Source organism: Callionymus lyra, chromosome 6, assembly GCF_982586985.1.
Source record: "Callionymus lyra chromosome 6, fCalLyr1.hap1.1, whole genome shotgun sequence".
Taxonomy (NCBI): domain Eukaryota; kingdom Metazoa; phylum Chordata; class Actinopteri; order Syngnathiformes; family Callionymidae; genus Callionymus; species Callionymus lyra.
The window spans coordinates 25895918-25911521 of record NC_141823.1 but is presented as its reverse complement, the minus strand read 5'-3'; the positions used below and the strand labels follow the sequence as shown (position 1 = coordinate 25911521).

At 38.7% G+C, this 15604-nt stretch overlaps 1 protein-coding gene across 8 annotated transcripts in view; it reads left to right on the top strand.

The window, feature by feature from the left end:
* Positions 1-15604, top strand: part of neo1a (neogenin 1a) — a 143839-nt gene that overhangs the window by 76713 nt on the left and 51522 nt on the right. For all 8 annotated transcript variants that reach the window (XM_087794478.1, XM_087794482.1, XM_087794475.1 and 5 more), the window contains exon 5: positions 10818-10954. In XM_087794478.1, coding sequence (XP_087650604.1) covers positions 10818-10954 — 137 coding nt within the window. The remainder of the gene's footprint in view (positions 1-10817; positions 10955-15604) is intronic.

Genomic DNA, 15604 nt, shown 5'->3' with positions numbered 1-15604 from the left:
ACTGAACCTGATTCCTGCACAGCCTTAGGAAAATAAGGTTCGTTCGTCTTAATCAGGCTCAGACCGGGACGTCTACCTGCAGCCAGATTAAGTATGAGGTCTTCACACCGGCAACCACTGCACTCTTAGAGTATCATTACCGACCAACACATGGCTCCTTAAACGCCTGACACTCTGGAATGATCTCCCATTGTCCCCGAAACTCTGCCGGGATCCGCAAGCGTGCCACCTTTTAATCCGCCTAGTATTAATTAAAAAGAAAGTCATTCCGCAGACACAAGCGCCCCCTGTGGAGGTCTACAGTTTAATTAGCGAAGAGAAGCCCTTTGTCGAGTCGGGGCACAATTGAATTGTGTATCGTGGCCCCTTTCAAAGTCCTTGTCTTGACAACAATGGCCAATTTTTAAGTTCAAGAGGGACAATCCAAGGCTTCATAAGAGGTGATAATGATTCATCCCTCAAACTGAACAAGACAGAAGACAATTTCCCTTAAATATCACGAGAAAAAAACTCTTAAAAAACTATTTAAGTAGAATATTATAGAATAATTTAACACCAGACCTTCTCCATTAAAATCTTAGCTCAATTTGAAGATGCATTATTGTGTCATTATTTGCGTGAGTTCCTGCCTCTAGTACCTGACTATAGAGTCAGGCCCCGCCCACCCCAACACCCAGTCAGTGTGTGTGGATAAGTTGTATATCGCAGAAATGTTTGCTTGAAAACGTAAGTTCAAGATCTTACTTTTAAAAACAATTTCAAAATGGTTGCTATGTGCTTATCTATCCGCACTTCCGTCTTATTGTATGTGCCGGGATTTACGAAGCTCCATACAGCCGTGGAATTTCTTTAGGTATTGCTTTTTTTCAAGTGGCCATTTTTACGAAAAACTAAAATGGATCGGAAAAGCTGCTTCTCTGTGTGGACTTGGCCTCAGTTTTAGCAACTCTTTATAAGTCTTAAAGGGAAATAATTGGTTGAAGTGAAGCCACCAATTTCACAGAGAGGAACCAGAAGTGTCTATTTCATTGACTCAAAGATATTCCCATTGCTTTCCTTAGACATGGTTAAACCCATAAATGTCCAAGAAAGCTCTGCCGATAACCATGGCCTCAGACTTTGATGATGAATCCAAATCCCAGATTTTAGCAGGAGTAAGAAATGTCCTTGAACCACCGCCGGCGTCTTAAGCGAGACGCTCGAATCGCAGCAGGCGAATGCAAGCGTGGACTCGGATGAAGGGGATTGAGACTCAAGAGTGTCATTTGACAGCTGATCACAGAACAGTCCTGAAGACGGTGACGTTTAAGACGTTTGATAATTATTTTTTTTTGAAGATCAGTCCAAGTGATTGTCTGAAGGCAGGGGGACTGCCCCACATCTAGGATTATCTCATTGACCTTCTGCCGCGGAGACTTTATCATGCTCTTCGTCGTCTCCATCGAACGTCTCTTCGGTTCAATAAATCAACTGGTGGAATATATGAAACCAGGAGCAGATCCTGCCTTCGCTCGGGACACACAGGGGGGGGAAAATGACAACTTGTTATTGCACTTGATCGCCTTGTTTCGTCTGACCTTTCCTCGCAGGATGTTTCCATGTCAAATATCCATTTGGATTTAAATGCGATTTATTTTCATCATCATGCCACACGGCATCTGAGTCGAGTCATGACTTGAATTGACTTAAAGAAGTCTTCATTCTTTTTTATTATCTTTCACAATGTTTTCATTCATTATTTATAAAAAAGACAATTTCTGAACCTTTTCTTGACCATGGTTTCTACATAGAAACGGTTTAAATAGTCAAAGATTAAGCGCTGTGCGCCTCAAATCTATTTCTGATGCACAACGGTGTGAAGGGTGAAGCTGCTAGCATTGAACGAGTGAGCGTCGCCGCTGCTTTAATCAGATGCTGAAGGTCACCGGCGGATGATGCCATCACCGCCACATAAACTTCAAGAAGCACTGATGCAATTCTTGAGTGACCTGGAATGATGTTAATGAAACCAACTTTAAAAAGAAAATTGCAGCTTATAAATAGGAAAACTTGATTAACAAACTCTTGTTTTTCTTGTGTATTAATGCTTTAAAACAGTGGTTTTTATCAGTTAAGATTGCCGTGTTTATTTCAAAATAAAGTGTCTTGAGGGGGGGGAATAAGGCAGGAAAACTCATTTACATTTGGGTCTTATTATCCACTTGTCAGCCGCCGTGACATGGTACATGGAATAAAAATGAGCAATTGTCATGCCTGACGCTCATTTTCAGGCAGCTGAAGTATCTCCCAGTGTTGAAGCCATGAAATGAGGATGGCCTTTAAATTTAAGTCTCCATTCGCGGGATTTGCCTTGATAATTATCTCCATGGAAACACCCTAATGATGGGCTTCTCTGGTGTTAAATGTGTTTGAATACTGTATTAACCGGCAGTTGAGGGCGTCACACTGTCGATTTATTCCACGCGCTTTATCACCATCCGGCAACATTAAGCTCTTGTTATTGACGAAAACTCCGCTTTTCTTTTATTGTGACTTCGATCACAGACTACCTGACGGAATATATCGCTCTTGAAGGTGAGCGAAATAGATTCACCGATGGCATCCCGAGGTGCCGCCGAGCACAAAGGAAAATATGTATTCATGTACGCCGGTCGTGATGACACTCGTGAAAAGGACAGTCGTCTTTTGTTCTTGGGAGTATCACTATCGCCTAATAGAATCCCCCAGCAGTCAATAAAAGCCATGAATTATGCATGTGGTCCAGCAGACGCAGGATCGACAGAGCATGTCTAAAGCCTGCCAGTCCCCTCTCCTGTTTGTCTTCAGGCTCACATTTAAATATGTTCTTTTTTTTTACTCTGTTTACTAGTGAACCAAGAGAAAAAGGGCATTGTGTGAAAAATGTGTTCTAAATTGAGCTGTTCGATCTTCCATCCCATATTTCAAACGTGGAAATATTGACTCTGCGAAGGATGGAGATGGAGCGTATGCTTCTCTCTGATGGTGAAGCGACGGACAAGTGGTTTTTTAACCTGTATTTTAATGCATCTACGTCTATTATGGAAAACAACCGCAGCATGAATCCTTCATTCAAATCAGGAATACACTCTATATGTTAACATCTGTCCTTGTGTATTTACATCGTGCAAATACAGCGTCTCATCAAGGGGGTCAAGAAAAGTTTAGTGAGGGGAGAAAATAAACAACTTTTATATTACAGCTATAAATCATCCTACTTGACCAAAAGTCGTTTTTTTCTTGGAGCTAATAAACACTAGGAGGTAGCTAGCATACAGAGTTAGCCGTCTACGCTGGATTAAAACCTTTTTTTAAATGAGCGATCCATCATCCACCATCCATTATCCTCAATATATATCAATGGTGGGCAATTACTTTTCCTTGGGGGCCACAATAGAGTCACTGTTGTGAAGGGCGGTCAAACAAAAAAAGGAAAGAAAAGTATAAAATCAAGTTAAATTTGCTAATAGCATCTTTTTTGGTACTTTAATTAAAATAAAATCGAATATAAAAAGTACTTTTTTCCAATTATAACATGACATTATTTTCTATATCCTTTTACCTTATGAGGGCCAATACAGTTAAAGAGCCTCATGTGAACCCTCAGGCCACGCTTTTTATATATAAAAATAAAAAAAATAGAAGTCAATGTCAAGTTTCAGTTTACAGATATGCTAGCTTTAGCTTTGTGTTTATCCAAATCCTTCAGTTACAATAATTCATTTTATGATTCGAAATTATTTGAATGATTTTTGGTTAGTGATCTTAAGACGGTTCTTATCTTAGCCTGAAAAAGTTTATTTCTCTGCTCCGATGGAAGTTTTAACGGTTTCGACTGGAGCTTGGACGTCCGCTCATATGATGGCAGTGAAAGCCACGCTGCAAATTGAAAATCATTTTGTGGCGTGTAAATTAGACATAATTATTATAATGCTGACCAAACTGAGCCTCGACACGCATGCGCACGTCTTTTCTGATGTAATTACTGCCCTCTTTGTGATGTATTGCATAAGCTGCTCATCTGAAGTGGAGTCTCGGAAAATATCATAATCCCGAAAGACTCATAATTATACATTTGTTGTCCTTTTTTTTTTTCTTTTTTATTACAAATGATATGCTGCTGCTGCTGCGGTTAACCGTCCTCGCTGAAAGGTTTTCCTTTGTGGAAAGTGTTCTGTGGAGAAAATGCAACTGCACATTATCTTTTCATCAACTCACACACTGACTGTAATTGTCTGTTATTCAGTTGCATTATGACACGTTTTTATATTGCAGACGCACACATTAGCTCTACTGCTGGAGTCTTATTTTCAACCTTCTTTGGAGTTCCCACTGGAAATTTTTGTTTTTTTTTAAATAACTAAAGTTGAGCTCAATGAGTTCCACAGTATATCAATAGTATCATTAAAGAAAACGGAAAGTATTTGAAGTCATTAAATGTTACTTAGGTTAATTTTCTCCGACGACTATTGCTCTGAGCTTTCAGTCTAATATACTGATGTTTGATTTCATTGTGTTTTTGTTTTTGTTAGCTTGTGGAGTTAGACTCTAAAGTGATTGAGATGATTAATGTTTCTGAAGAATTAAAGTCATGATGATGTTCTCAGCTCAGTAGGTTACAGTCTCGATGTATTAGAGCAACAATATGTATCATTTCGAATGTTTTTTCTTAAGTTTCTGGAAGATAAAACCAGGAAATGACACAAGAGCCCCTTTTTCTTGTTTTATAAACGAACAAAAAAAAAAGTTTGAACATTGCATTTACACTATTCTGACACTAGGCAAAAAAAACACTTATTATTGATCTAAGGTTACATTGAGTTAGTGTTTCAGAGTCAAGAGATTATAGTACAGAGAGAGTGCCATCTTGGAGTGTGGGGGAAAAAAAGAATACATTGATGTATCGCAACATTCTCTTACGATTTTGTATCGATATTCACCACTTTTAGATCATTTACTTCTTTCATTTTTTTTCTATTTAGTTATTTTATGGTTTATATTTCAATTAAGCTTTTGTAAAATGAAATTGTTTTTTTTATATACAATTAATATGCAAATATTCAAGTGGTTTGTTAATTTTTGTGTTTCGATTAAACTTTCGACTAGATCCCTGTGATTGTTCCTGGCGATGACTGAGGACAAGAGGATACAGTCCAGCATATTTTGGTTTCAAAACAAATTAAAGCAGTCATGCGGTCTGTACATTCTGCAACATCAGACTCGCCTGAGTACTGAAGTACTTGGGAAATACTACAAATATCTCTTTGTTCCTACAGTATCGCAATACATCGTGTCGTCGCCCGTATTGCTAGATTCTTACACACACATCCCTTAATACACATCCCTTGTGCCATTAGATTGTCTTTGAAAATGATGACACTTCGTCGACCCATCACAAGTGTCGACCATCCACAGTTCTGAAGTGCTGGCGAGACACAACCTAACAAGTTGACACATGTGTACACATTATTGCAGATTGTTGTGCTCACACCTCCTGACTGTTGGATTTACACTACACTGAAGGCTGACCAGAGGTCAGATCTCAATGTAAACGTGAGAGAATAAAACATCAACCTCGTGAAAACTGCCTTTAGCTGGAGCAGAAACATTGTGTTTCTTTTGACACGTTCGAGACCCTGGTGGTACACAGTTCTTCAGTCCCGCAGTAATCATAGTTGGCAGCAGCTCTTGCTAAAGGTGATGAAGTGTCTGCTGCCATGTGTCTAAAGAAGTAACATGCAAGTTTGTGTCGTTCATTTGTCCGGAGTTATAACGGCGAATCATGTACTTTGTTTCAAACACGTCTAGTTTGATGAACTGGAGCAGAAAGCGCTTAATTTGTCTTAAAATGTTCATGTTGTTTGGATCCATCACCTCTCTTTAAAGTATTTAACACCCTCACTGGAATTTGGTCAACATATTCTTGTACTATAGCAACATATTTGATATAAAATCCGGTCGCTGACGTGCACAATAAACAGGGTTTTCCAATGTGTCATAGCCCTCATAGGCTTGTATACGAGAAGTATTTTTATAGATCCATTAAAGAATAAGAATTCCATGATGCTGCTCGGCTCCCACGAGCATCTCGCTGTGTTGTAATTCCTCCTCATCAAAGCATCGGTGCGCTCACCAGGGCTGAGCGGGGGGGCAGAAAGCAAATAAAGTCAGGTATGCGTCACTTGTTTTGGTCTCTGGGGCTCCTCCGCTCTCCATTACAAGTTTTACGGCTGAGTCACTTAAGAAGCTTGTACCCCGTCGTCAGCCGCAGGTAGTTCCTGCCATTATTTCATATTTGTTCATTGATTTCTCTTTTCCTCCGGAGTGTCCAATAAGATGTGCAGTAGAGAGACTGTCTCTCACTTTCACAGTCTGTGTGAAATCCCTTCTATTTCTTATGGACTTTTCATGAAACTTGTATTTCTTAAGGATTCGTGTTGAGGTTCACCTGCGAAATAGTTTGGATTCCAGCTTCACGGTGGGATTGATTCCTATAATGAGTGCCGGTTTGAAGAGGGCAGGAGTGAGCAAGAGTTTGGCAGAGTGGAGACTTCAACTCTATCCATAAATAATGGCGACTTCCTCCGTGTTGTTGTGACAGTAGCGAGTCCACCTGCCTCCCTGTTGTGCTGCAGATGGCGCGACCCACTCTCCGGCTCTACCGAGGGGCGCCGCTGATCGCATCAGAGGCAAACACACAGACAAGTGGAAGTTCTTTTGTGATCCGCCGGCGCACCAGGTGGAGTGACCTTGTCACGGGTTTGTGTTACGCAAGAGTGCGTCAGCGCTCACACATGCCAGGTGTAAGCGCACCTGATGGTTAGCTTTGATTCGGGGCTGTCGGCTGCCTCTATGGTTCCAATGAACAAAGCATGGAGCACGTCCGATGTTTCTACTCCTGACAGGAACATTTAGGAGGCTTCAGTTGGTATTATTTCCCTCCTAGACTTGGCAAGAAAATGTTGTTTACGGGATATCCAGTCACTTATTTGACTGTGTACCACACCCCTGGTGAGCAGGCCTGTGATTGGTCGATATGTTACGACACTGACGTTTTCCAAATGCTTGGATTTGTGCTATATACTTAAAGATGATTTATATTTTCATAGTTATTTCAGAATCAGAAACTTTTATTGCCAGCATTGTAAAAACAACATGTTTTTTTTCTAGTTGCAGTACAGAATTAAAGAATGGAATAAGAAAATAGTAAAAATAAAACCAAGCTCCAAGGCAGCTGCTGCAGAACCTAATTTGATATGAAAGCATCAAAAAATTATATTTAGTCTTGTGACACCTGGACACAGGTGTAACCAAACACTGATATTTAGACACAACAAGTTCTCTTGTTTTGTAATCAAATGCAGGAAATCACTAATGGAGGATCCAGACATCGCAGTGACATTGTTTGGACACTGGGGGAGAGATGGCTTTTCACATTAGTTGCCCTTTAAAGGATGCTGTCCTCGGGGCCAGATGTGGCCCTTTGACTGTATTTATGAGGTCAAACATCAAGTGGAATCTAACCTTTATATTTGATATTGATTTATAATGTTTGTTACTAGTCTCTAAATATGCATATAGGGTTGTTTAACCCTTGTGTTATCTCAGGGTCAAGGTGGCCTGATGGCCGGAAAACATGTGTTTGTGGTATCCCTTGTGTTGTCTCTGGGTCAATCTTTTATCCCACAAAATTGAATATAAAAAATGTATAAAAAGATCGATAATATCATATTTTATTTATATTTATTACATAAAATACAATTAAATCATATTTTTAGCATATTTTATCTTGCTTTTATTACTTGATTATATACTTTTCACCCCTTTATTTTTGCTTGATGGCCGCTGTCACTGTATTACCAAGGACATTGAATCGCCCACCACTGCTCAAACAACTCAGTCTTAACATAAAATTTGTCGATAAATGAAATCACATTTTTTAAATGAAAAGTCTGAACCTCAAAAACAAAAATGTAAGTGAAATTATCAACCTAATTATGGATTAGTTGTAACACGTAAGCATCTTTTTTAAGTTTGAAAGTATGACATAAATATGTCCGATTATGTTAAATTGAGTTATAGTAATGTAACATTCCAAGTCCAGCAGTGGGAACCTTGTCACATTGAAATGGAAAAATACCGGCGTTTCTCTTTAGGCAAAGTTTCCTTTCAATTACGAGCAGAATCTGTTGATGTCCTTCCCGTGGATTGCGTCGCTAAAGGCCAAGAGTCTGAATTGAGGAGAACGGCGGGAACGCTCGGCACAGTGAGCTCCGTACTTCCTTTATGAAACTTTTTCTTTCAGCCATGATTTGACATGCTGAGCCTTTCTCCTCCGTCCGTCTGTCACATTCATGTGCCCGAGACCTAATCAATGTTCAGATTCTTGTGAGCCATGAAGGCAACGCTTTCAATGATTTTACGTCACCTGATCTTTTTTGCTTTTTCTTCCTTAAAGCCAAAGTTTTCTTTTCTCACGCTTCATTCGGCTTCTGTGATTGAGTCATTTCTTCTCCTTTTTTTTTTATCTCTACAAATGGAACACATTTTATATAGTAAGAACACTTTAACTCAAACAGTTGTACTTGGATTGACCCTTGTATGTATGTTACATGGGATTAAAGTTAAGGTTTTCAACTATTATATATTATATTTTCATCTTCCATATATTCTTACTTTCCTTATAAACACATTGATTATTATAAATTGTACTATATATATTTGTTTTCCATATATTGTTACTTTCCTTCATAAAAATATTGATTATTATAAATTGTACTATATTTTTGTCTTCCATATATTCTTACTTTCCTTCATAAACACATTGATTATTATAAATTGTACTATATTTTTGTCTTCCATATATTCTTACTTTCCTTCATAAACGCATTGATTATTATAAATTGTACTATATTTTTGTCTTCCATATATTCTTACTTTCCTTCATAAACGCATTGATTATTATAAATTGTACTATATTTTTGTCTTCCATATATTCTTACTTTCCTTCATAAACGCATTGATTATTATAAATTGTACTATATTTTTGTCTTCCATATATTCTTACTTTCCTCCATAAACACATTGATTATTATAAATTGTACTATATTTTTGTCTTCCATATATTCTTACTTTCCTTCATAAACACAACGATTATTATAAATGATATTAAACTATACCATTTTAACAAGTTAACAAGAGTTTTTTGATGATTGTTTGGTTGAATCCTGGGTCTCCTGTTGTGTTATCAGTTTTATCTTGATCTTTAAAATATATACTTCATTGAATATTGTTCTGATTGTTTAAGCGTTTTGTGACCCTGGTCTGGAAAAGCGCTTTACAAATAAAAATTACTTACTTACTTACTTAATATTGTGACATAATGGCAAAATACAGAAATGTATATAAATCCCAATAAGATACAATATTTTAGCTAAAGTAATTAATGAAACCGTTTGCCAAGTTAAAAAAAAAAAAAAAATGATTATCATTATTATATAAGTATTTTTTTTTCTATTAATGTAACTGACACGGTTTTTTCCCTTCACGTAAGTCGAGGTTTAATTTTTCCTAGAAATGAAATTGACCAAATCGTAGGTTTGCTGTAGTCAGCGTGAGAGAGGCGGGCCTGGTGACAGCAGGTCCAGCTCCCCCCCAACAGACCGACAGATGGGTTTGATGGCGAGTGTAACCACGAGGCAGTCGGGGGAAGAAAGAAAGGAGCGAGAGTTCTACCCCGTCAGCAGTTTACTTGAAAGCTAAACTAGCCACTCGCTTGTTTTCCTGACACCACCCTGCATGTTTCCACAAGCCCTCTGTGAAGAAACATGCACTGATCTTCCCCTCAGCTTCATCCTGCTGGCTAGGATTTCTGTGAAATCATTCTCAGATGATCTTCACCTCCTCCTACTTCCCCCGCCGAACACAACATTACAGTTTCCCGGAGTCCGGCGCTCGCTCTCTAATGACATCAACGCATTAGTCCCATTGTTGTTGTGTTCGATCGATGCCACGGCGAGTTCAACCATCGAAAATGTTCCTATCTCTAGGAAAAATAACATTTATTTTTGATGGGAATATTCTTTACAGATTTTTCTAATGATAGATGTACATTATATAAATATACTGATGTATAATGTATGTTATATTAAGACGTTTCTATTTGTTCAGGCTTTTCCTTGATTTTCTGGAACTCCTGTTGTGTTATCAGTTTTATGTTGATCTTTAAAGTATATACTTTATTGAATATTGTTTTGATTGTTTAAGCGCCTTGTGACCCTGGTCTGGAAAAGCGCTATATAAATAAAAATTACTTACTTACTTACTTATAAAATTAATGGTTATTTCAAATAGTTATTAAATATGTTTCACTTCTATAGTATGAACCAACTAGAGAAATCACCTTTAATTTTTCTTGATCAAATTAAAGATACAATATAATTGAAAAATATGATTTTTATTCCTATTATATTTGGGGAAGTTGTCACGGCAGTTTACAAAAAAAAATGCTTTATATTAAAACATATATTAAAAATCACAAAAAATAAATGGAAATTGTAATGAACAAAATATAACAATACCAATAATACATAAAATTACCACAATAATACAAATACTTGAAATAACAACAATAAGGATAATAATACAAATAAAAAAGTACAATAATAAATAAAGTAAAGATACATATATAAACAACAATAAACAAGTATAGAGTACATAAGTGAGGGTAGGGGGTTATTAAACTAAATAAAAACATTGTTTTTTAAAATTAAAAATCCAATATTTTTCTTCCCCCCCAGTGATGTCCGAGTGGAGTTGGTGGCAGGCGGGAGTCTCCAGCTGGTCAACCTCACGGAAGAAGACGCCGGCGTCTACACCTGCGTGGCGTTCAATGGCAACACGTCCATCGAGGCTCAGGCCCAGCTCACCATGCAAGGTATGTGTCCATACACTTGAATATTTTCTCTCTAATACTGCGACTCGATGACGCTCCGAGAGCCTGAGCATCACGTTTACGGCTCAATTTCTGCGAGTTAATTAGGTACCAATTGAGCCCACGGGCTGTATTGGAGTGGACGGGAAGTTAGTGGGAGACTCCGGCGAGTGGGCCGGCATGAGTCACCTAGGAGAGCGCTGTGGAGGAGAGATTAGTCTTTCAAGGTCTGATTGAACTCTCAAACCTCTCTTCTCTCATCGGTCTGACTCGTTGCAGTTAATGATGTTTGAGAAAGAGCTGATTAGAAAGCTGAGGGTCGCATCCATCAATCTCCTCAAGTTCTCATTCAAATATTTAGATGCATTCGAGTCTGTCCACAACTTCTTGAGTCCGTTAATGGTGGTCCACGAGGAATAGATATTAGAGGTTCAGAGTTTTCTTGCAACTTCAGGATGGTTGCATCCTTTTCAGGCCTGTCCAGGTGCTGAAAACAAGGTGGGTAAAAACAGTGTCTTTGTAATGGAACATGGCAGGATTGACAGATGGTATCCTACTGTGGGTTGGACAGAATGAATACATTCTTAGAGAGTACAGAGCGGAATTAAACGGAGCCCCTGAAGAGACATTTACAATAATATAAAATATAATTAACTATTAAAACACTTCTGATGCACACACACGGTCTAGTACGACGAACGTCAGTTCCGGGTTTTTAATTCTTTTTTATGTTCCTTTAGAGACTCCATATCATTTTAATAATAACTTGTTAGAATTATATGTGTAATTTGAATTTAATTTTGATTAAGATTTGAAAAAATCTCAAATAAATTTAGATTCACACTGTCTATAAAATAATTATTATTTAATATTGTATTTAAACGTCAGGTTTAATACATTTAAAACAAATTTTGACTACATTCAGGAGCCTGTGAATGTAAGAAACACTTATGGTACCAGATTGCGCTGGATTATTTTAACCAAGATTGCAAATTTGTGTTTAATTTCTCTGCAATGACACATTTCCAAACTACTTTTATAGTTTTCCCTATTGTACTGCTTTAAAAGAAATTATATCCTCTTAAGTTTAGCAGATATGCTGCTTGTTGTTGTTGCGGGAAACGTCCTCGCATCATAATTATTAGTTCATAAAACAAGAGAAGCCGGAGTGGATGATGATTGATATCCAAAGCCAAAAAGCCTCCATCAGCGCATGTTTCAGGACATGAGGTGTAATTTCTCCCATTGATATCGACGAGGAGTGACACTGAAACAAAGACCTGTTGCTCGACGGCTGCTGCTGCTCTGTGATCATTGGATCAAACGCGTCGATGCTCTGCAGGTTATTGTGCAAACTGCAGGAGTTTAAACTGGATCCTAATTGGAAAAAAAACCCTCGTCATTTCCAAAAAAAACAAGTTTCAAGAATAACATCCTCTTCTATAACTCAACATCTTCCTCCTCACCCAGCGCTCTATCACCCTTTCATCGCCCCTCTAACTCGCTGTGATAAAAGACGACAGCGGTGGAAAATTGGATCATGTCGCAGGAGGACATCTGACTTACCTCTTCCTCAGTCTCCGGCGCTTCCTAACCCCCAGCAGCTTCCTCTAAAGTGACAGCATTGTGGAGGATTGATGGAGCGCTCGCTGCATATCGTTGAGAGCCATCACTCATCCTAATATGATAAAGCTTGATTAGCCAGGACGCTGTCGACGCCGCCGCCTAATTGCTTTTGCTTTATACGGATTCATGAAGAGTTCGCATTGATCCCGCCGTCTTGACAACACTGTTGACACTTGAAAGGTTAAGTGATTCACACGAGGGAGTTGGGACTAGAAAAGAGACCAAACGTCGGCGGTTAGAAGATGCACAACAAAGCAGTTTTTTGGTCTCCTAAAACGCCTCGGGGCCGACAGCGCCGCAGCACAGACGCAACAGCACGTTCTGTGTGAGACGCTCCTTCTGTGGATCTGCGGACACTTTATCATCGGCGTCATTCGGGGATTCGAATAGAGCGACCATTGTTGGGTGGAGTCTTGAGATCGCTGCAGGGTTTGTGTTGCAGCTGGTGCCGCGAGAGAAGCTCTTTCAGATGCGGTCATGATGATGCCGCGAGACATTGAGCTGCACACCTGTACGCAAAACAACATGAATATATGACCATCATCATCATCATCACCAGCCTCTTCCTCTTCTTTCTTTGGTCACTCTATCATTAACCTCTTTCTCTTCCTCATCTTTGTCTCCCTGTCTTGGCTTTTCTTTTAATTATGATATTATCATCTTATTTTTTTCTTCTTCGTTTTTTATTTTATTTTTGTGTTCCTCCTCTTCGTCGTCTTCACTGTTTCCTACTACTATTCTTTCATGCATATTATTATTATTATTATTTTTCAATTGCTTCATGACCCTTTTCTTCTTCTACTAGTACTCATCTTTTCCCTCCTCTTTCTTTATTTTCCTGATCCCTCCATTTACTCTCTTTCTTTCTTTTTTCCTGTGTAAGATTTTGTTTATCTTTTGATTTTGTTCCTTTTCTTTTCATTCATTACTGTATAAACTAGTTAATTATGTCATTTCCCCTTATCAATCCTTTAATTCTCATTATTTACTTGTCATTTCACAGATATAATATTTTAATTTTTATGAAATTATATTTTTGGTTTCAGATAAAAAACAGTTCACTTCCATGTTGCCTGTCTACTTTATTTTATTTCCATCTTCATGGAAATAGTTTTTAAAAATATTTAAAGACAAAACTAATTCTAATCTTCACCTTCTTTAACCCTTGTGTTATCTCTGGGTCACGGTGACCCAAAGGTCCGAAAACAAATGTGTTGACCTCCCTGGCTTCCAAAAATACATATGCAGTGGTGGAGGTTGATCACCTTGACCCAGACACAACACAAGGGATACCACAAACACGCTTGTTTTCAGGTCTCCGGGTCACCATGACCCTAAAATAACACAAGTGTTAAGTAGCAAAGAGACAACTATTCTGGCCCCAGCTTAAGTAGTTCAACATTTCCAAGAGTGCTTCTAAGGTTGGACCGAGGAAAATCTTGAGCACATGTGGAACAGAATGAAGAGGCTGTTGCTGGTTGTTTTGGGTAATGCCACGTTGCTTGACAACCTTGGCAGGAATGATGCTCTCTTGGCTTTGTGTGCAATGAAAACAACAACAATATGCGTCGGCATAGAAGGAACTTCAGTGTCAAGAAGATATTTTTTTATTCTTTCATGGATATGAAGATGAAGTAAAAGCTATGATTTGAGTTTTGATTCCCCCTCACACTTTCACACACACGCTTCTTTAATACCATGTTTGAATTAGAAAACACTTATGCACCTAGTTAATTATCACAATTTCTACAAGTAACAGCTGCAGTCGCTCAAGTGGATGATGACTGATCCCGACTGCCAGAAAGCTACTAATTGAGCACATGTTTTACAAAACACACTCGGTCATTATTCTGCGTCTGCGTTCAACACGGCATTGTTAAGAGAGAAGAAACAGATATACTGCCGGCCAAATCCAGCCTTTTTGTTGTTGATTTGTGGCCTGAGAGAAATCAAGAACTCTGCTGTGATTGGTCCAACATCAAGGTTTGTCACTAGGCATCATGCTTCCAGGAAGTGTCCACGTCTTTCTTCGCTGCTGCAGGAGTAGTGAAGTCCATTATTATGTTGTAATGGATTCTGCTCTTGTAACCTCTTGTTCGCCAAGATTTCTGGCGGGAGATGAACTATGAAGTAATAAGTTCAAAACATGGTCATGGAAAGTTGGGTTTTCACAATAGTTGACCTTTAAAATGTTCAAAGTTGTCTGTTTAACAAAGTTATTTCCAGCAACCAGAGACGCTACAGGTCAACAATAAATCTAGATACTTCTTAAAAGAAAATTCTTAACGATAATGCCAAGGGTCAAAACTTAAGTAGAATATGATCAATTATTTCTCTTTGAATACATTTCGAATAAATGAACAAAGATTTGACAGGTGACTCGGAGGATGTATAAATATTTCAAATTGACACCCCTTCGATAAACTAATAACCAAATAACATAGGACGAACGAGATGATGTCCACCAGAAGATAGACTTTCATGTCACATTGTTGAGGCTTTTATGTTCTGGCTTGTTCCTGTACCACTACACCTCCATGATGGATCGCGATCCAAGTTAACCATGTCAATAGTATTATTGGACTGGTTTGTTTGGCTCCGGCAGTGGTTGGGAATTTAGTACGTGTGGCTCTGGCAGGCTGTAAAGCACCATCTTCCTCTCATTACATCCGTCTTTCTCACAAGGACACACTTTATTGTGAGTGTGTGTTCTGTTCTTTGACTTTCCTGTGACATCTCACCCTCTATTAGAGCTGGCAAGAGGATAAATGAGGCCAGAGGAGACATCAGCTTTTGATTACAGAGCCAGGGCTGCACCCAGTGCTGCAGATTGTGCATGTGTGTGTGTCACTGTGTGTGTGTGTGTAGGACGAAAATGGTCCGACCACAAATAGATATGTTTCCAGTTTTGTGGGGCACAAGAGTCGGTGATCCATCGTGGCCTCACGTCATCAACATAATTGTTCTCTTCATCGGTTTCACTTTCTTGCGGGTGTCCCTGCTCCCCCTTTCATTCCTCTTGAACCC